The 22,918-nt window shown below is 41.6% G+C and overlaps 1 protein-coding gene across 2 annotated transcripts in view; it reads right to left on the bottom strand.

Annotated features, from left to right (window-relative positions):
- Positions 1-1,138: 1,138 nt before the first annotated feature.
- The window catches only part of HNF1B (HNF1 homeobox B), a 93,881-nt gene continuing 72,101 nt past the window's right edge, over positions 1,139-22,918 (bottom strand). Inside the window, exons 6-12 of one of the 2 annotated variants that reach the window (XR_015308357.1) lie at positions 18,680-18,812; positions 17,012-17,206; positions 14,696-14,811; positions 4,225-5,926; positions 3,905-4,192; positions 2,286-3,363; positions 1,139-2,219 (exon numbers count right to left, since the gene is read on the bottom strand). Coding sequence is in view for 1 of the 2 variants with exons in the window: in XM_086954872.1 (XP_086810998.1) it covers positions 5,906-5,926; positions 14,696-14,811; positions 17,012-17,206; positions 18,680-18,812 (465 nt within the window). In the remaining variant the exon portion in view is untranslated. Of the gene's footprint in view, positions 2,220-2,285; positions 3,364-3,904; positions 5,927-14,695; positions 14,812-17,011; positions 17,207-18,679; positions 18,813-22,918 lie in introns of those variants that run through there. The other variant, XM_086954872.1, reaches the window with a different exon arrangement.

Genomic DNA, 22,918 nt, shown 5'->3' with positions numbered 1-22,918 from the left:
CATCATGGTAGGTCAAGGAGCACTTGTGAAGGCAGCTCCACTCCTGGAGTGCTCCTGGGCATGAAATCCTGGGCCGGCGCCGGGTCCTCCCCTGGAGGCTGCAGGTAATCTGAAACTCCTCGGCTGGAAGCAGGTCCTCGCTTGCGAAGCCCAACGGCCTGTTGTATGCATTGCAGACTAGTGTAATAATCCTGAGCAGATTATAGCCTTGCCACCCTCACCTCGCGCCTCCCTCCCTTCCAATCCTGAGCTGAGCAATAAACCACAAGCAGCAAGTGACAGGGATAGTCCTACATGTTGGTTTTAGGGAACTCCGCACACCTGCGGAACTCTGTGGAATTCCACTGAGGCTCTTTTATCACTCCGCAGATTTCCTCAAAGTGAACCTCAATGAGCTCCGCCCACCCCTGTATATTATCCACCAGGCATTATCAACCAGATATTGCTATTCTTGAGGATATCATCCACCAGGCATTATTCACCAAAGCATTATCAACTAGGCATTGCTATTCTTGAGGATATCATCCACCAGGCATTATTCACCAGTGCATTATCAACCAGGTATTGATATTCTTGATCATATTATCCACCAGGCATTATTCAACAGGCAATTATCAACCACCCATTGCTATTCTTGAAGATATCATCCACCAGTGCATTATCAACCAGGTATTGATATTCTTGATCATATTATCCACCAGGCATTATTCACCAGGCAATTATCAACCACCTATTGCTATTCTTGAGGATATCATCCACCAGGCATTATTCACCAGTGCATTATCAACCAGGTATTGATGTTCTTGATCATATTATCCACAAGTCATCAACCAGGCGCTGTTCTCAACTACACGACCTATCAACCACACATGGTGTTGGGGTACAATGCTACACACGAGGCATGTTTCAGAAGCCCAAGTTTATCGGTCCGTCATCACTGCTATGCATATTACCATGAGCACAAAATGACCACCTTGCCATCATTTCGGAGTACAGGACAGTCACCCACATACCATCCAGCAGTGTGGGGCTTTGATGAATGAATGGGAGGATTCTGGGCTTGGACAACACACGGGTACCTAGTGGGTTTCATCAGCTCATCAATTACAAATCGGATTAAAAAACGAAAGGAAACCACTTTTTGTACTGGCACGTTTATATTTACTCAAATGTCAACTTTACAAGTATAAATATGATTTTAAAAGATCGATTTTAATTTTGTACAAAATAATACATGAGGAACAATCAGGCTTGGGTGAATTTTTCCCTTTTCTAAGGAGGCTGACGGAGATCTCTGGCAGTACATAGGGTGATAGGAATAAGAAGAGGGGACGGGGGCCCTGTGTGTCTGGTGCGTAGCACGCCTGGAGTGTGCATGTACTCGGTAGGTTCGGCCCTTGCACGCCAAGGTTTGCACTGGTCCAAACTGATTTTTGTAACGGAGCAAATTGGAGATGTTTGGTCTAGGAAAACACAGTGTTCCAGATTCTGACCAAATCTTTACATGCAATAAAAAATGAGCGAAGACTGCTAGAGTTCCTCCTCCTTCGCCATAAAAATCAATGTCCCACCTTCCTCCTCCTGCAAGTGCAAAGTCTGAAGGAGCAACTCTGTGGCGTGTCTGCTGCCAGGATTTCACCAGCAAGGCATTTGTTCCTAAGCAGGGAAAGTCAGTCAAGGCCATGCCTGCGTCACGGATTCAAATATAAAAGATATATCTACATTGCAATGATGATATCAGAGCATCGGGAGAAATGCACGAAGTTCATTTGGAGATAACAATTAATACTGTTTGTACGTCAGAAATCAAGAAATGAGACATCAAGTGAAAATGACACCGGTTTTGCCTCGATTTCTCTGAAAGTGAACACAGAAAAATCTTTTTAAGAGGGTTGGGGGAGGGAGAGAGAGGGTTCCATTTTGTAAAGATTTCAATTAAGTCCTGTACAGAACTGCCATTCACTGGTTGAATGTCTGAAAACCGTAAAATGTGATGTCTGTTAATGGACTAGCGCAGAGCATGCTGTATCTGATGAGGGATTGGAGCATGGAATGCCACTTGTGATAAATGTCTGGAGCATGGAATGTCACCTGTGATAAATGTTTGGAGCAAGGAATGTCACCTGTGATAAATGTCTGGAGCAAGGAATGTCACCTGTGATAAATGTCTGGAACATGGAATGTCACTTGTGATAAATATCTGGAGCAAGGAATGTCACCTGTGATAAATGTCTGAAGCAAGGTATATATTACCTGTGATAAATGTCTGGAGCATTGAATGTCACCTGTGATAAATGTTTGGAGCTTGGAATGTCACCTGTGATAAATGTCTGGAGCAAGGAATGTCACCTGTGATAAATGTCTGGAACATGGAATGTCACTTGTGATAAATATCTGGAGCAAGGAATGTCACCTGTGATAAATGTCTGAAGCAAGGTATATATTACCTGTGATAAATGTCTGGAGCAATGAATGTCACCTGTGATAAATGTTTGGAGCTTGGAATGTCACCTGTGATAAATGTCTGGAGCAATGAATGTCACCTGTGATAAATGTTTGGAGCTTGGAATGTCACCTGTGATAAATGTCTGGAGCATGGAATATCACCTGTGATAAATGTCTGGAGCATGGAATGTCACCAGTGATAAATGTCTGGAGCAATGAATGTCACCTGTGATAAATGTTTGGAGCTTGGAATGTCACCTGTGATAAATGTCTGGAGCAATGAATGTCACCTGTGATAAATGTTTGGAGCTTGGAATGTCACCTGTGATAAATGTCTGGAGCATGGAATATCACCTGTGATAAATGTCTGGAGCTTGGAATGTCACCTGTGATAAATGTCTGGAGCAATGAATGTCACCTGTGATAAATGTTTGGAGCTTGGAATGTCACCTGTGATAAATGTCTGGAGCATGGAATATCACCTGTGATAAATGTCTGGAGCATGGAATGTCACCAGTGATAAATGTTTGGAGCATGGAATGTCACCTGTGATAAATATTTGGAGCAAGGAATGTCACCTGTGATAAATGTTTAGAGCATGGAATGTCACCCGTGATAAATGGAATGTCATCTGTGATAAATGTTTGGAGCAAAAATGTCACCTGTGATAAATGTCTGGAGCATGGAATTTCACCTGTGATAAATGTTTGGATCAAGGAATTTCACCTGTGATAAATGTTTGGAGCATGGAATTTCACCTGTGATAAATGTTTTGAGCAAGGAATGTCACCTGTGATAAATGTCTGGGGCATGGAATGTCACCTGTGATAACTGTCTGGAGCATGGAATGTCACATGTGATAAATGTTTGGAGCAAGGAATGTGACCTGTGATAAATGTTTGTAGCATGGAATGTCCCCTGTGATAAATGTTTGGAGCAAGGAATGTCACATGTGATAAATGTTTGTAGCATGGAATGTCCCCTGTGATAAATGTTTGGAGCAAGGAATGTGACCTGTGATAAATGTTGGAGCATGGAATGTCACCTGTGATAAATGTTTGAAGCAAGGAATGTGACCTGTGATAAATGTTGGAGCATGGAATGTCACCTGTGATAAATGTTCGGAGCATGGAATGTCACATGTGATAAATGTTTGGAGCAATGAATGTGACCTGTGATAAATGTTTGGAGCATGGAATGTCCCCTGTGATAAATGTTTGGAGCATGGAATGTCACATGTGATAAATGTTTGGAGCATGGAATGTCCCCTGTGGTAAATGTCTGGAGCAAGGAATGTGACCTGTGATAAATGTTGGAGCATGGAATGTCACCTGTGATAAATGTTCGGAGCATGGAATGTCACATGTGATAAATGTTTGGAGCAATGAATGTGACCTGTGATAAATGTTTGGAGCATGGAATGTCCCCTGTGATAAATGTTTGGAGCAAGGAATGTCACATGTGATAAATGTTTGGAGCATGGAATGTCCCCTGTGATAAATGTTTGGAGCAAGGAATGTCACATGTGATAAATGTTTGGAGCAAGGAATGTCCCCTGTGATAAATGTTTGGAGCAAGGAATGTGACCTGTGATAAATGTTTGGAGCATGGAATGTCACCTGTGATAAATGTTCGGAGCATGGAATGTCACATGTGATAAATGTTTGGAGCAAGGAATGTGACCTGTGATAAATGTTTGGAGCAAGGAATGTCACATGTGATAAATGTTTGGAGCATGGAATGTCACCTGTGCAAAATTTTTGGAGCATGGAATGTCACCTGTGATAAATGTCTGGAGCATGAATTGTCACTTGTGATAAATGTCTGGAGCATGAAATGTCACCTGTGATAAATATTTAGAGCAAGGAATGTCACCTGTGATAAATGTTTGAAGCATGGAATGTCATATGCACAGAAGGCATGTCCACTGAATGTCTTTTTCTGTTAAGGGACTGGAGCATGGAATGTCATATCCACAGAAGGCACGTGCAAGTGATGCCTTTTTCAGCTAAGGGACAGGAGCAGGGAATGTCATATCCACTGAAGTTCTGGATCAGGGAATGCCATGACTATTAAAGATGGAAGGATTGCAAAAGGTTATGTAATCGCTAATAAATTAATAGAGCACGTAATGCCATATTTGCTCTATGATTGAAGTCAAGGAAATGTACCATGTACTAAAGGAATGAAGAATGGGGATCTCATAGCTGTTAAGTAGTCCAAAGTTCAACAAATATAGGAGGAGTCGGTTACAATAAAGAAAGGGGTGACCCGCACCCCGAACTTAGAGGAAGGAAAAGGTGGTGTCAGCATGTATTTCCCAGTAAAAACAGAAAGCACTATATCACACTTCGGTAAGGGGGAACACCCCCATCTCTCACTTGCTCTCATTTTGAAAGGGTTTTTTCATTTTTATTCTAGGGTGTACATGTTTGTACTTGGGTAACCTATATTGTGTGACTCTAAAGCCATCCTGGATATAGACAAACCTCATCATTTAAAACCTGACAACATTTGTCATAAACATTGTGGGGCCACGTTAATCCCAGCAAAGAGTAGAAGACTTGAGATTTGAGCAGCAGTGGCGTGGATTATGCACTGTTATACGTCACTCCTACAACAGTCGTACATGAGTTGCTAAGCACAGTCACGGCCGGTGTGTAGATGTCTTTTACAAGAGTCTCATCTTCTCCATATCCCGTACACCTGTTAGAGGATCAAACTTGATTCTGGTGTTTACAAATGAATACTACAAATTGTTCAGTATGTACAAGTCAAATACATTGCACTTGGTCTTCCTATGATCAGCAGTCATTGTGTGGCTATATTTCTTTATAAGAAACATACATGTATAGTTTATTTGCCTTGTTTTGCGTCCTTCTTTTCCCTAATCATATGTACATGTTTTGGCTCAGTTCAACAGCACATGGTCCTTCTGCTTGCCACTATCCCGTAACAGAATAAAAGTCCTCAGCGGCCTGGTTGGTGAAGATGTCCAACTTAAATAAAACTGATTGAGCCTTCTTTTTCTGTGACTTCTGGTATTCTTATTTTGTTTGCTCTGCTGCCAAGAACTGGGCCAAGGAAGGCACACATTGGACATGTTTGGAAATACTGTGAGAAGGGAATTCAAATCGAACCCCGCTTGAGCATATCCTGTGCCGATCAGATCAGCAGCGAGCATTGAACCTGTTGGGCGTGCGCCTCCTATCCGCCACTGCGTCTGATCCCTGGTTGATGCGCCGGAGGTATTTGTTCAGATGCTTCTCCTGCCGACGCTTGGCCTTGGGCCTGAAAGCTGCAGACGTGGAGCCTGAGACCTCCAGCCTCGTTTCACAGGGCACGGGTCAGCTCTGTCGGTTTCCTTCGGCACCCCCCACATAGTCTTGGTGGTAACCAGCATGATGTTGTGGAAAATAAGTTCTTGTTGCTATGCGCAAGACAAGCGAAGTGTGGAATATCACCAGGCCTGCAGAGGACACTGCAAAGAGAGAAGAGAAAGCAGAATGCATCACTTGCTCTGTGTTCGAAAACTGAAGGCTTTTGAGACATTTCACATCGTCATAAAAACACAAGGCACACCCACTTTGTCATTTCATTCTCTTCTCAGATAGACCCACAGGAGATATATATTGACAGGAGATATATACGTTGAGGGATTCTTTTATTTTTTAAACTGAAATAATGCAGGATATGGGAATACGAGGGTAGCATCTGACAATGTAAACAATAAAAGAAGCAAAATGGAACAGGAAAACAAGGAAGAAGGAAAAAACAAAAGGGAGAGCTAGAGAGAGAAGAGAAAAAGTCAGAAGAGCACACTGCAAATACGGTATATTTTTTAGTCATTTCCATGAAATTTTGCCTTTGCATATTTAAAAGTTTGTAAGGGGGCGTCGAGGCCCCGGACAGTATCTACCCCTCTTTAAGTTACTAGCTGAGCAAGGGGCAAGTCTTCAGTTTCCTTGTTCTAGTTGTAGCCAATTTTCCAGCTTTCTAGCGCAAACATGCAGTAATTCTTGGAACTATTGGTCTGCCTGTGGAGGCCTCTGTTCCTTCCAAGTCTGTGCAATCATAGTCTGAGTAAACATAAAAACCATAGTGAATGAAACCCCATATGGAGGTTGAAGAGATAGATGATTCTAAGCCAGAAACCATGTTGTACAGCTATAGCCTAGCAGTGCATTAATATGACACATCATTCAGGCGATACGCAATAGATGTTTGCCAGTTATTTTGCCCAAATAGGTAAATTTGAAATCCTACTAGAGAAAGGGTTTTACAGCTGGCAAACATGTTTCAAGCCTGAAAGACAAGGTTCTTGAGGTGTGATTCTTTTAAGGTGTTTTTTATGTATTCTCTACGTTGCCTCCACTGTCCCCGCTCTGACACTGGAAACAACTGCATTATGTCTGTGTCCATGTTGGGTTTAGAGTGATGGGTGGGTCCCTGCCGCTGGCCTTGCACAGAGAGGCTTGCTTCAAGCAAACATGGCAGGTGATAAGGAAACGTCAGCCAGACTCCAGGGCACATCACTTGAGAAGGCACTTGCAAACATCAAATCTTATCTAACGTAAGAAAATGGACGGAGAACCTCTCTTTCTTAGTCTGGCTCAAGGAGCCCAACTATTGTTACCGTTTAGCCTGACTCCAACCTGGAGATGAAATTAGTACTATGAGGAAGAAAATATAATGTTATTTGAAATTGCGAGCTCTCACTCTACCTCTTCTGAATAATTTTTCTTCACAAGTTCTCACTTAACGTAGGAATGTATTCCTTCCTTCTTGAGACAATGAGCCTAAAGAACACTCACATTTATTGCATCGATTTATTATGTCTATTATAGAGGACCCGGCCTATATTAACCTTTAATCTAAATCTCCTATCTATATCATTGGCCTATGCAATTTATAACCTTTTTTTCTTTGGTCCGTACTGTTGCCCTTTCTAAATTCCTTCCCAAAAGTATCCTTTGTCTAAATTGGATTCGATCTTTGGTGAGCCCATGTCTATGAAAACCCACCTTCCTAGCTTATTCCCATCTCTAATGTACCAGTGTTTTCATAAGAACACTCTCCATACTGTCCTTCATTCTCTTGCGTCAATGTGGCTATCTTTCTGCATGTCTCTTGGATTTTATTTATATTTGAAAGCTTATCTTTGATAAGAATTTCTGTGTCTATCTTTTTATCCATCCCTTTGTCTATATATCTAACCATTAGCCTGTGTGTCTAGCTATCGGTCCATCTGTCCTTATGCGTTCCTGTTTCTCTATTACCTATTGGCCTCTGGCTACGTAGTAATCACTCTCTCAGTCTGCCGATCTATTAATCCTTCTGTCTAGCTGATGTTTCTAACTATTGGTCGCTCTGTTGGACTGTGTATCACTATGTCTGGCTGTATAACTTAAGTCATCAGCCTGGCTCTGTTTTCCTGCCTCTCTTCATCGTAGTCAGTCCATGTACATATGTGTTTACCTGTATTTTTCGCCCTGCTAATTTGTTTCGGTCCACACGGTGTTCTTTACACCTTAAAAGGACCTATTTTGGTTCTTTTGTTTTTCTGTCTGTGTTACTTGTGTCCTCTCAGATTTACACTCATTCATTAAGATCAGAACTGGAAAATTAGGGAACAAAGAAATCTCTAAGCCATATAGTATCAATGGAAAATAGTGGGTGGGATGTAAGTGATGTAACCTTTGATTGGTTTTAGAAACAAAGGGGTCTGACGTGTAGCATTCTACCTTAATTTTCGGGAGTGAAAGACAATGATCACTCTCAGATAATTAAATGTATTCATCCTCAGACATTACTAATACATTAGCAAAGTTCAGTAAATGCCACACAGGTGCAATCTCTATACAAAATTCATCAATGACAACATTCTTTGCTCTGAACCTGTAGCCTAAAAGTTGAGCTGAGTTGTTGGCTTCAGTCTAAATTTATATCCATTCTACTTGTTCATTTCAAATGTTATTATGCTGTAAAAGGCAAAAGAACACAAGAATCACGGTCAAGTTAGTCTAAAAAAATGATGTACAGGTGGGAATATTCTGGAAATTGTTAAGTGTATGAAAAATGTCGAAAATCCCAAGAAAATCCTAGGAAACAATGAGATACATACAATATCATAAATCCAGGGCCACATTAGGCAAAAGGCTCGTAGCCTTCTTTTTTTGGCGATTATTCTACTTATAAACGTGGGCATGAAATAAAGCGTTCATCTGTCTGTAGCTATTTTAAAAAGCAAAAAACCCCAGAAAAAACACTTCTTAATTTGAGCAATTCTCCACTCCATCGAATATCCCTGCCAGGCCAACATCCACGCAGAATGACAGAACTGCGTGGCAAAAACAAGGATGACACTTCCTTAAACAGCTGCAGTGGTGCATAAGGATAATGTTTTCAGATTATCATACCCCTCGGGTGGTTCTAGTGCTAAACGGGAAAGACATCAAGCGCAAGTGCACATTTCATAGGTCAATTTGATAAGGAAATGCACCAGCTACAACTTCATTTTTTTATGGAACACAAGATGAACATGAAAAAAATACTGATGAGCTGCCAAAGAGGAATATGCATAAGGACAGACAGGAATGTTAAAAAAATACCAGAAAAAACAGTTGCCCTAATCAATTATTATGCAAATACAAAAATGAGCCTGGTAAGCTCCTTTAGAGCGGTGGGCACGGAGAGGCGCTTCATTGGCTGGCTCGGGTGCGGAAGGCTTCAAGGTAGGGTGCCCACCCTGGCCACTGAAGGGTGCAGTCATTATTGGCCTGCGAGCGGCATCCCTCGCGGGCAGCATCTCGCCCTATTTTGATTAAAGCAGAGCAACATTTCCTGGATGCGGAGGGCTTGTTTCAACAAGCAAGCATCAAAGTCAGCTGGGGTGGGATGGGAGACTTCATCAGGCCCAGTCAGGGCCCAGCGCCCCGCAGATGGATGGGTAGGGAGCCTTTCAAAGGAAATGATATTCTGGGGAGGGTTCGACGTGCCTGGCCGCCTGGCTGATTGAGATTTGTGGCTCCCAGAGAGACGGTTTTCTCAGCACTACAAAGAATGGGAAATTCAGCAGGAGTAGCCGGGAAGAAAAATTTAGAATTACCCCCTCACCTTTTACTGAAGAGAGGGGGCATCAAATAAGGCTTGCGGTGGACCCTTGCCAAGACTGTGTATGCTTTTCTAAGATGAAATCAGAGTCAAACAACCTTAAAAATGTGCCCTGGTATAAAGACATGTTGTTTACATTGTGACTGGGTATTATTTCACCCTGTTGCCCTTCAATAAAAAGAATCATGGCTGCTGACCAAGCAGAGGACCATTCAGGACAACCACATTAAAGGGCCATCCGGTGACTGACGCCACAATACACCCCAAAGCCAATCAGACGTCACCAAACAAAGCAGCATTCTAGAAGGCCTATTCTGGCGACTGCAAGAGGTGTGAGTCTGAGTACATGGAGCAGCTTCTCTCTCTGCAATGGAGGGACCCTTTAAGCTATCGGAGGACACAGGACTAATGGGGAAATGGTTTTTATGTCCGTCTCGTACAGCCTGACCTGTTCAAAAAGTGCAGGGGCCTTGTGAGTTCACACTTTCTAATGCAGGTTTGGACAATGTATTCACATTTTGTTGCAAACACGAACACAGAGGAGTTGCTTTAAAAACTTGCCAAGGTGCATGGGAGCACTTTAATTGAGGGGGAAATTCAGCTACGAATTTATTATGAATCCTCATCGGGGGACATATCGAAAGATCAGGGGACTTTAATGTTGAACCACGGGGGTCTACTATTGTCTTCTACTTTCAATGTAGGCGCTGGTTTCTGGCCACGATAATCTCAAATATGTATGAACTTTGGCATGGAGAAAGGTTACTTTCATTTTGATGCCTCAGTAGCCATCTTAACAACCAGCACGCACATACATGGTGCATACAAATCTGAGTTCATAAGCAAACATAAGACACCTATGGCACCCCAAGGTTTAGTGTTTGTCTTTGAAGAGGAAACTCATTTATAGCGTATATCTATATTTGAGTTTTTGTATAAGTATCAAAATCTCTTTAGATCAGAGTTCACATATGAGCAGGGTCATCTATGGTAACCTATAGATCTATATTCATATAGGAATACGGACAGATATCTTGACTTACAGATCAAGTCATTTCACTAGAACATCGTCTCAATATTATCGCATACTCATATTAACGTAACCATAATATCTAGGACCAACATATCAACAAGGTAAGTATACGTAGGTAGGTATAGGTTTACCTTAAGTAACTCAGCATATATGTACTGTAACAATTAATATATAAATCTTTAAGATACATAGACGTGGAGTTAAGAATAGTTAGTCTAAGCTTACCTACATGCACTTATCTGCACGATATTTTGCCCATGTTATTCTGGTAGCATAATCTTACTGAGATAATATTCAGACATACAACCTCTGATCAACACTTATGTAGGAACATGACATCCATGATATCCTATAGTTAATTCAATGCACATCTATGAAAGGGCCATCCATGAAAACCTATAGACCAGTGGCTCTCTATGAGGAAGGCATCTGTGGTAAACTACAGGTCAGTGATCATCTGTGAAAAAGTTGAGATGGTAATCAATAGAGCAAAGTTAATTGCCAAAAAGGATAACAATGGCATTTCAGATACATAAACAATATTCATCAAACAAGTTCCCAACATCTGGCAGACAGAGCTGGGGTGAAATATCACACTGTGAGGTTACTTTTATACTCTTTCATCTCTTATTGGCATTATCTGTAAGTGAAATTTGACCTGTTGGGTTGATCATGTATGTGGAATTTATATTTTCGCCTCTCAGTAGCCTTGAACATTTGTTTGAATGGTCCATGTACAGTACATAATGATCCAGAGATTTAACAAGATAGCACTCACCAGCTCTGGAGCCTCTGCGCAGCTTTGAGAGGAACAAAAGAGTGTATCGTGAAGGTCACAGGTTTGTACAAGCAAAGACCGAAGACAACAGCAAATGTATGTACCTTCCAAATGATTGCTAAGAGCATTCACAGACCAACAGGTTTAAAATAGGACTGTTGCCCTTCAGCTTCAAACGGAACAAAGTCCCCAAGCACCACCATTACACAGCCTCCATCCTTAGGACAAACTATCTTATCAGGTTCACCAACAAATTTTAAGTGGGACGCCTTGACTCATCATGAAACTCAACACTCAAAATGAATCAATGGTTGGTATATCCCACCGATTATTCAGTCTCCTCTGAAACCTGAAAACAAACATCCCATGAAAGACAAATCTGCGGGACCATAACTATCATGAAATCTAAACTTTACTATGCTAAATTGCTTACATTTCCGTCTACCAAAATATTTCTGTCTACCAAAATACCAACATGCACCATCAAGTCATCCAGAGACCTACAGACTGATTGGTAGCTGGGCAAAAACTTTGTGACCCAATTAAAAAATGTCCTTTTAAACTCTGATCGAGCACATTAAGTAAAATATTCCACTATAGACTTGTTGCAACATAATCTCCCCGGAGCTGAACTATCTCATGGCTTCTTCTATCGCTACGCTTACCCCTTTTGCCCCTTTTTGCTAAATATAGGTTATCCATTTGTTAGGGGATTACCAGAATCCCTGTATCACAGTGCTACCTTCTCCTGCTCCCTACCGCCTTCCTTGAGACTTACAACTGTACGCCAGGTTTCTTTATTGCAAGGTTCTCGAAATACAAGTCTCAACTGCATCTATACGTTTATGAGTATCGTATTAAAAGCAGTGGAAGGCCGGGGCTAGCTTGACACCTCTGCAATTTCCTGATTGTGCTAGGAAGGAATTTACACATCCTAACGTGGATTTTGCTAAGTAAATACTCACAGAATAAGAAATAGACTTTTGTCATCCTATTTCTCAGAAACTAATCTGACAGACTGTCTTTCTCCAGACGAATTTCGCTAAAATTCACATGGAGCGCTCTGAAATAGCAGCCTTTCCTGCGACTTCGTTATCAGGATCGCAAGAACAATGTCAATACTCACGAAAAAACTTATCACATTTAAAGTTCAAGGCCGCCTTATCTCCAATCGATACATGCCACACATTTCCTGACAAGTCGGAGCTAGCATTTAAAATGGGGTGTTTTCTTAAGCTAATGCACTGCTATTGGATTAGCACCAAATTTTGGAATCCATCCACATGTAAAATGTCTGTGGTTTATTTAAACTGCATTTTCCCAAATAAATCTGAGTGTCACAGGGTGTCAACGACCTTGCCACTAATTTATCAGACTAATTGAATCTCATAGATTAACTGGAAATAAGATAACATACCTGAGTCCACTATTAGTTATCATTAGTATCATGATGCATCAGTGTCCATATTAGCAAACATCTATACAAATTAGTACAGTCTGCAAAGAGAGCTTCGTCGTGTGAAAAAGCCACTTTGTATACATTTTGTAAAGTCAATTTCACACTTTTTGAATACGTCTCTGAAAAATCTTGAAAATATAGAATCACACACTGTGGCCTACAAACAGCCACAAACTATTGTGGACGTTTATGAAAAGGACAGGAATGAGTTAAATTGCATCACACTATTTTCCTATTAATGCAAAATGGACAAGCGTAGCCTTCCATCGAGGGATCAATAATTTAGATCCTCAGAGTTCCATTCGAAGACACCAAGTATGGAACTCTTTAGGTCTTCCTGCAGAGTTGCCAAGTATGGAAATCCATGACATGTTGAGTAGAAAGGCTAAACATGGAAATCTTTAGAATTTCATTGAGAGAAATCAAGCATGGAAAGTCTTGAATTTCACGGAGAAAGTGCCATCAACGAAATCTGGTTTATTACATGGTGAGAAATCAACCTATGATATACTTTAATGGAACTTCAAAAAACGACCTATCATGGCGACCACCAAGCATGGAATCCCACGGAAACATACTAGGGTTGGAATAACATTAAGAAAGACCCAGCAAGACATTTCATGGTCAGTGGTCAAACATGAAAATCCATGGCATTCAATGGAGAAATGAGTGTGCATCTAAGACTATGAACTATATGGTCAACCATGGTAATGAGTCTAGAAAGCCACAGAATGACAGGACACTAGCCATAGGGATTCTTGGAAAGATAGTCGGCATAATAATCCACCGACTTTGATGGACAGAGACCAATCATTTCATTACAGTAAATAGAAACTAGAGATCACAAAACCATGCAGAGAAGAGGCATGAAAATCCAAAGAAGTGGAGAAACACCAAGTATGAAATGTAAAGGAAAGATAGCAAACACTATACTGCAAGGCGAAAGGCAAAGCATGACAGTCTAGTGAGTTCCAGAGAGAAAGTCTGCTGGATTTTGAGGAAATACATGGTGACCAAGCATGGAAACACACTGGACAATGAGTCCAAATACTGCATACTTTTCCATGATGATCACAGGCAAGACAAGAGGAGTGGGCTAACACCTGTTCTGCAGAATGTACAATACAATGGTGGTATGCCAACAACCTGTATACTAGAAAATCTACTGCTTGCAAGTGCTGCAGAGTGCAACTGTCAGAATACTGTCATGAGACAGATCAAGACAACACGTCTCACCTCACGGCCGAGAGCTTTACCGGCTCTATGTAAAGGCAGGCTGTGTGCAGAGATGAAGGCACATTCAAGATTCTGCATCTATACAGGCGCTTTACAAACTTCCCTAATAATAATAATAGTAAGGTAGGTGAATAGACTAGGCCCGAGATAGGGGCACCCATATTACATGCTATGTTTACAGTGGACGGTATACGAATAGATGACACCTAAGCTTTCTCAACTACTCTTCACTTCCCTACCTTTAGCTTTCCCTCTCCAGCACTTCACCATTTGTTTCTCTCTTTTTAATCCTCATGCCCCTTTTATCCCTACAAGAACCTGCTTATGTTTATTGCAGGGTTTTTCTATGGCCAGGTGTTCCCTATCCATTGGCATTTAAGAAATAAGAGCTTCATATTAATCGACTTAAAGCAGGCGCCGATAGGCTGCAGACATAATACCAGCCGTAATATTGGCACACACAAGTGTATTTGCTTGATTAGAAACACTGCAGGGACGGCTACAGGTTTTACTGGATTACTTGCAGTTGTAGAAAAATCCATGCTCACTCCCCTTTGGGTGGTAGATAGCAACACATGAAAGTCACAGTAAGAAATACATGCATACACAGAATTGTATGGCATCCGCTTACCTGTTTATTGGAAGACATGTTTGTTAACGTACTGATGCTGCTGGTATCCGTGACAACCATGGCTGAAGGGAAGCGCGTATGGGAATACTGGGGCGGTTCCTGCTTGTGTGCGTACACTGCAAATATCAAGAGAAAAACAAAAACAATTTGACTAAAGTTACTAACCCCAAACATGAGCATTATACAGAAGCCATGCAGCTCCCGCTTACTTGGTGGTCTAATCTAAAAATTACTCTGCACATGTGGCGTTACAGAAGGCTAAGACATAGAAAGTACTGTGCAACAGCAACTATCAGAAGTTACTTAAAACAACATGGAACAAGAGTATGACAACAAAGCTGGGCACACCAGTGCAGGGCGAAATCCCCAAATATTACTGCACATTCTGAAAGGTAGGGTGTAACCTCCTGTGGCATCCCCATAGCTGGAAAACTGTTAGGTTACTACATAACTTTGTACTGCAATACTACAGTCATTTTGTGGTTGCCCCTCTGTGTGATTATTTTGCTGAGTCAATGCTTCTTTCTCCCAAGATGCTGCCTTTTTTGACGTGAGAGCGTGAAAAATTATGAGGAGAGGAGGGGGGCAGTGTGGTGTCCAGGATGAGGACAGAAGATCCATCTGGGGCAAATGGCTGGCCTGCATAGTGGAGATTGTGTCTAGGCAACGGGGTTAGTGTATATTTTCTTGCTGAATGGGATGCAAAGTGGTAGCAATGGGGTTGCTTGGGGATAGGGGTGGGTTGTGTGGGCCAATAAGGGGCTGACCAACGTTCATTTTTTTCTATGCGATTTTAGTGTGTAATGTGTTCCCATGGAAATTTTCATGACATCGATTAAATAATCTACATCAGCAATTGCACCAAGTGGTGGGAGGTTTCACCTCAGTCTCTAATCCTATACAAACAGTGGGATACATAAAGGTGACGCGACAACAGAACTCTGCATACTTACTCGCATCTTATTTAAATGTAGGATTATGTCAGTGGCTTAGCTGGAAGACACTCAAGACTGATACTGCTCCAGGTGAAGGAGCTAGAATATTGTACTAAACTGTAGGGCATTGTTTGGTATCCCTGCTGCTTAAATAGATCATTGAACACAGATTAATACATTAAGAATTCACAAGTATGAATTTCATTTGCCAATTAGCATTCAAGCGAAGTCCATAATGCACACAACGAGGCTGGTGAAAGATTATTGTTATGATGTTACCCATCACCTTATGCCTCTGCTCACGTATACACCATTCCATACCTGCCATATCAACCCTACCCAAAGCATGGAAGGAGGTCTCAAATTTGCCGACTATTTACAGTGATTACAGTGACCATTCACTGTTGATGCTGTATTCTCCCTCTCTTGTCTTCCTGGTCTTTGCCAGTACAATAGAAACTTTCTACAAATGGCACTCCTGAGTCCTTGGCAACACTGTCCTGCAGGTAACAAACTAATTATCACATGTAGTGCCATCTTCAACTGCGTGCTTCGTGACGCTACCATAGTATCAAAGCGGGCTTGATTTATTAAACAAATCCTCACTGCGCTTTAATGGCATAGACTTTATACCTCTAACTCAGTTTCTTACTCTAACTCAGTTTGAGTGACAGGTTAAGTTCTGTGCAGCAGAATTTGAATGCAAAGGTCACACCTGCTTATGATTGTTACAGAGGTGTGCAGGTGTGTCCATTACTTTTTACCCTTCAGCCCCTCACTATCCCTTCATCCCCTCCATTGCCATCTCCCTGGACCCACATCCTGCCTTAGACCTTCTACACTCTGAAGGGGACCCTAGGCTTGTATATAGGGCCTTACAATGTTCAGTAAACTAATAAACAAATAATATTAGTCAGACATACCTCTAGGCCCTGGTGTACATAGAACCTGGAAGGATTCTGCAAAGTTATATTTGAAACTGTTTGCCCAGGCATGGGGACAACAATTGCCCCATTTTAGGGGAAATCAATTCCCCTCCTACACCATAGGCATCATGGCAGTCTGCCTTTGCCCTAGTACTGGCCTTGCATGTGACCACCTAATTCCAGTCAACTCATGATTAAAGATCAAATGCTAGGATGTAGTTGCACTCACAATCGAATCCGTAAGGAATGTGTTGCCCAGCTGCATGTCTATCATCTTATGCTGCAGAGTGCAATGACACTACTATTTGTGTCTATATATTAACATATGTATTTGTCATGAGTATACCATCGCTCCTGACTGCAGCTGCTCACGGGGATGTTTGGTATAAGCATATAACACTCAAGCCCCACCCACCTTCCAGAAAACACAAAATGGAAGCAGAGAAGATCCTTACTGTGGGAATTCTGCAGCTGTGCGACAGTGGCCATGAAGGGTTGCTGGGACATGTGGCCTGCCGACTGCTGCATCATCTGCTGCTGATGATGCGGGCTGTGTAACTGCTGTGAGAACTGCACCGACTGCAAAGCTGCCAGGCTCCCCGCCACGCTATTGATGACAGGAACGCTCTGCGCTTGGGAGGTGTTGAGATCTAAGAAATAGAGAAAGGACAACACATTCTGTCAGTCTCTTCTGTGCCTGTGTCATCCATCCACCAACACTTGCCCACCACGCCGCCTGACCAGCTACTACATTTTAACATGAGAAAGGTTTTGTGGCCATTGGAGAGTCTGTAAGTAATTGAAAAATGTCTCAACATTACAGTGATCGCGAAGGTCTAACAAACCTTGAGCACTGGTAGTCCCTTATCACTAACTCTGCGCCTAGCTGTTGGGAACTCTCCCAATTTCTTTTAAGATTTTTAGATTTGTCTGATCAACAACTACCTGCTAAAGACAACATCAGAGAAAAGACAATTACACAAATAAACAAACGCAGATGATGCACAGCAGTAAAGGTATTAGTATTACTTCTACTGTTGTTGCTGTTATTATTACCTGTTTTCCAGATAACTGACCTTCGGCCTCCAGTCTCGTACAGAGTTTCAGTTGTAGCGCGGGGACACGCTGCTGCGTAACCAAGCGCTTTATAAGCTACCCTTATTATATTATTATTATTATATTATTGCTATTATTAGTAGGTCTTGGAGTTGAACTCTGCTAGGTTTGGGGACTTTTCCGCACTCCGCGGAGCACGCAGAGTTCCTCATAACTCCTCTGCGCAGAGTGAAGCAGCTTTTTTTTGCTCGCTTGTGTCTTCAATATCAAGTTGGCAAGCGTGAGCGAGGAAGTTCCACCTCCCAGTGAGACTTTTCCTCGCTCTTGAACGTCAAGTTAACGAGCGCGAGCGAGGAAAACCATCCTCCTGGTGAAATCACTCTACGGGGGCAGTCGGAATTCTCAATGCTAGTGGTCGTTGCAGGTCACAACTGCTTGCTTTGAGAAACCTTCCGTTTGCGTAGAGAAAACTGCTGCTTGGGTAGAAAATCTACTCTAGCAGCAGAAAGGAAGGTGTGCCCTCTTGCGCTACGCATGGTGCTGTTCGTGATGATTTTACAGCACGGGACAAACACCCGTCGCTGAAAATCACAGCTAACGGCATTACCCTAACACACACCGCCGCTTGCGGAATTCCACGTAACACTGATTTTTTTTTTGTCACTTCACAGAGTTCCGTTAGGTGGAACTCCGCCCAGGCCTACGTAGTTGTAGTAGTAATAGTAGAATAATTATTATTATTATAAGTAGCAGTAGTAGATTAATTATTAGCAGTTGCAATATTAATATTAGTAGCAGTAGTCATATAAGTAATAGTAGAATTATTATTAGTAATAGTAGAATTATTATTGTAATAGTAAAATAATTAGTAGCAGTTGCATTATTAATATTAGTAGTAGTAGTCGTAGTAGTAATAGTAGAATTATTATTAGTAGAAGTAGTAGAATAATTAGTAGTAGTTGCATTATTAGTAGTAGTAGTTGTATTAGTAATAGTAGAATTATTATTATTAGTAGTATTAGTCATAATAGTAATAGTAGAAATATTATTGTTGTTGTTGTTATTACTTTGTGCAATGGCCATAACTCCAGTCAGCGGCGTCATGATGAGATTCTGCGACTGTTGCTGGTTGTGATGAGACAAGTTGTGGATGTTCGTCAACGTACTGACAGGGGGTAGCCCGCCACCGGAAACCGAAATCTGAAATAGAACAAATGAAAACAGTCCATGAACCACATACAGTTACCAGGGCAGGTAGGTACTAACAAGGGTGCCATATCACAGGAAGTGGTGGGCTTGGTAAAACTAGCGCAAATCCAATTTCCAACATTTTTGCTGTGTGCATAATTAGCAATGGAACAACAGGTTTTGCCTCAAACCTAGCCCAGACTATATGATGTAAAGATCTGCACGGGCAATAAGGTCACAAATTGCTTTTGCAAAATATGTATGATTACAGAAGAAATATAGGTATGGCCATGAACTACGACACTTTGCCAAAATGGGACATTGTACGTATTTCCATATTATGCATAGTAAAAACACAAACCCCTCCTCTTCAAACCCAACTTTCTCAGCATTGAATATCCAGGAATGGATACCACAGTGTTGTTAGCCCTATCAGCCTAAATCCATCGTTTTTTTGCACTCCACACCACCCCAGTTCAGACATGGCCATATGCAAATCAGCCTTGAGCTGCCAGGCCATGTCTTTCCTGGACCAGAATCAACCTTGATTCCGGTCCAGGAAAGACATGGCTTGGCAGTTCGGGATGGACTGTTCCCATGAGGCACAGGGTCAAGGCTGATTTGCATATGGCCATGTCTGAACTGGGGTGGTGTGGAGTGCAAAAAAACGATGGATTTAGGCCCAGATCTCTGAACTGGGGTGAATGTATAACATTGTTCTGCATTCTGTCCATCAACTGTTGTTTTTACCCTTACACCTTGTCACCAGTGCTTAATTTGAGCCCATGGCTTCCGGTGCTCAGCACCTGCACCTGATTGCCAGCACCAGCACTTAGTTGCCAGACCCTGCACTTATTACAGATGCCACACGGTGGTGCTGTTTGTGGAATTTAAAAGTGAGCAGAAAAACGGTTGTTTGCTAGTTCAATATACATTAAACACAACTAATACCTGCCACTCAATCCATTCATAAAGCTTTGGCCGCCTCGAACAGTCTGAATTGTCACACTTGTAGCAGTGTGCTGGTTAGTAGTTGTATAAGTACAGTGTGTGGTGCAAACTGATGTGGCTTCCAGACGAGAGCCATGGCACTTACTTTTTTACAAATTAAGCACTGCTTCTCACCATTGGACATCTGCTCAGTTTATAAACATATTTGTGTTTCTGTCTGGACTGGTGGGTTTAGTCTTGAGTTCATGCAATGGTTTGTGAAAATCTTCGCAACCTGCACAAAGCAGCAAGTAATCTAGGCCTACGTTCAGTTCTATGGTGCTGCTCAGGGCTAGGTCTGCACTTTATAAATAATCCTAATAGAACAAATACAATTAAAATATGTCTGCCTGCTATATGCATATGATACACATAGCGCAGAGTTTACAACTTTGATGTCAGGCTGCACAGTTTCAGCTGTTCGAGCGTTGCTTGGAGTCAATCTCCTGATATGAGTATCACAGAATGTAAGTCTCTCTGTGAGTTGACATACACCGAGCACATGCTGCACACTGTGCCAGTGTCAGGGTGTGATTTGCACAAAATCCAAATGAGGCAGCTATTTACAGCTTGCTTATGTTTGAGTCTGGTTACACTATGCCAAGGAGACAAAAGTGCAATGTTTCCAATACATCTTTGTATCTTCTATGGTAAGTGCATTATACCAATAGTGCAGTCTTTACAGTCTGTCTGTGAACAGGTCTAATCCAAACAATTGCTACAAAGAGGTCAGTGATGTATCACAAAATGCTTCTAGTAGCTGTTTGTCTGGGTGTTTGTGGGTGTGCTTGCCAGGGATTGTGTTAGACCGTGGGTAGTTTCTCTATTTGAGGGACTTAACTCATGGATACACCAATCCAGGCTTCAAATGTCTCAGCGTTTATCTTGGTTTGCACAAATACCATATTACTTTTAGTGCCTGTAGATTTGTGTGAAGTCCAGCTATGCAGCCTGGGAAGGTTCGCATCAACTTCTGAGACCAAGAGCACAAGCAGTACCACAGATACAAGCTGGCCTACCAAAGGCAAGAGGAGGGGGAGGGGGAAGCCCGCCTAAGCCACTTACTGTTACCTGCCCAGAAATGTCCAGACTGCAGATTCCAGTGGCCGGGGGACGAATTCAAATTCATGTAAGCACAGCCACAAAATAAGGAGAGGCCGCTTTTTAAGAACAGGCCAAGATCCCCTTTCCAAATTTCTCAAATCACTTTCACTTCCACAGTCTCACTAGCATCTTACAACAGTTTCTATTCAAAAGCAAATTGACTCATTTGCTGCTGCAAACCTTCAAAATATAACTCTAGTCCGAAGTACTTCAGCGTAAAGTTAAAGCTGGAGCAGCAATCTGGAGTCAGGGGACCCTTATTTCAACACACATTTGAAGCTACACAACATAAATCTAGCTCCCTCTGCAACAAATTGTAAATAAACTAAACATAAACATGTGCAAGTGTGCAAATCTTCCATTTTATTATGTCCCACAGATCTCATGTAATCAGCCTCCAGATTCATCATGGTCATGTAACGCCACGGACTAAGGATATTTTGGCGCAAAGAATTGATCTCAGCTTTCCACTTCCGTGGTCGGGCAGCGCAGACTCTATTAGGCTGTGCCTTATACGACGTTCTTAAGGAGCCGGTGCCTCAGCACGCCCCTTCATTGCCTTCTCGTTTTCTAATTAACAACCTGCATACAGGAACATACCATAACCACAAGAAGGTGCCAAACATCCCTTTTAAAGGCGAAGTGAGCCACGTTTTACCCATAAAAGTACAAAATAAAAGAAAGATAAGAAAATATCTGGATCCTTTTAAAGATTGCAATTCTGAGCTGAAAAGCCCCGAGCTTGTGTATCGCGTGAAACTGTGATTTATAGAAATACGGCATTTGGCACAGCGTTTGTGAACACAAATTAGGGGAAATTGTATGACCCCCTGGTTTTGACAGACATTACATATAGTCTTGAAAAAGGTGGCAAGAATCAAGAAATTCCACTGAAACACGTCGACGATTTCCAATATTTGTATAATTCATGACTTCCTCATCGCTGTAGATATATAGATCTTCATATACATGACATCGATGTGATCAACCAGGAGTCCGAATGTACTTGTAGTATTGTACAATTTCTCATGTCTTACTGTCTCTGTCTTTTCTAGTGCCAATTATGCGGGTCATAATTGAATGATATTTGTGTTTTTTATTGTACTGCTTTTTTAATTACTTATTGGTGTTCAATGTAATACCTTAGTGTGTATTTTATTCATGTATGTATACATAATAAATTGAATTTTCTCCTTTTTTACAAAAAAATTTTTTTGTTGATTTGTTTATGAATTTGTCATTTAGGCCTTGATTGTTTCTTGTCACATTCTCTATAGTCCTGTTCAAGGGAATTCCCATTTCTCTGGCATGTTTTGCGAGTCCTTATTAGCGAATTTTAAGGATTCGCTATTAAAGACTCGCAAAACGGGATGCATGTAGAAATCGCAATATTTTATGCGATTTCTACTGCTTCCTTATTTGCGATTCGCTAATTGCTAATCGCAAATAAGGAATGGCTTTCCCATTCATTCCTTATTTGCAATTAGCAATTAGCGAATCGCAAATAAGGAAGCAATTTCAAGGGTGCAGGGGTGTCCCTGTAGCACCCCTGAAATGGTAATGCACACTGGTGTTGCGAACACACATGTCCAAAGGACATGTTTGTGTGTAACATACAACTAAGAAAAATGCACTAAAGTGTATTTTTCTAAGTTTTTGCTATTTACCACGTAGTTAGACTTCGTGGTAAATAGCGGCCCCAGATTGCGAATTCGCAAATTGTAAATGGTTCATGAATTGCATTTAAGGAATCGCAATTTAGCGATTTTTAGAATTGCGATTTTTGCCTTTGGGATGATGAATCCCAAATGCAAAAATAGCGCTCGCAAAGGGCCAGATTCTCAGAATCTGGCCCTTTGCGAGCCGAATTCGGCTTGATGAATCTACAGGTCTCAACGTGGCCTAAAACAACCATCTCCATGCAGCAATACATGATCGAGACGGTCCTGCTACAATAATGTCCCCTGTGAAGTGCTTTTTGCTATATAAAATATTTAAAATAAAATAAATGCTACTTCAAAAGA

This window comes from Lissotriton vulgaris, chromosome 2_1, assembly GCF_964263255.1.
Source record: "Lissotriton vulgaris chromosome 2_1, aLisVul1.2, whole genome shotgun sequence".
NCBI lineage: Eukaryota > Metazoa > Chordata > Amphibia > Caudata > Salamandridae > Lissotriton > Lissotriton vulgaris.
The sequence above is the reverse complement of the archived record's forward strand: the minus strand, read 5'-3'. Positions and strand labels throughout refer to the sequence as shown.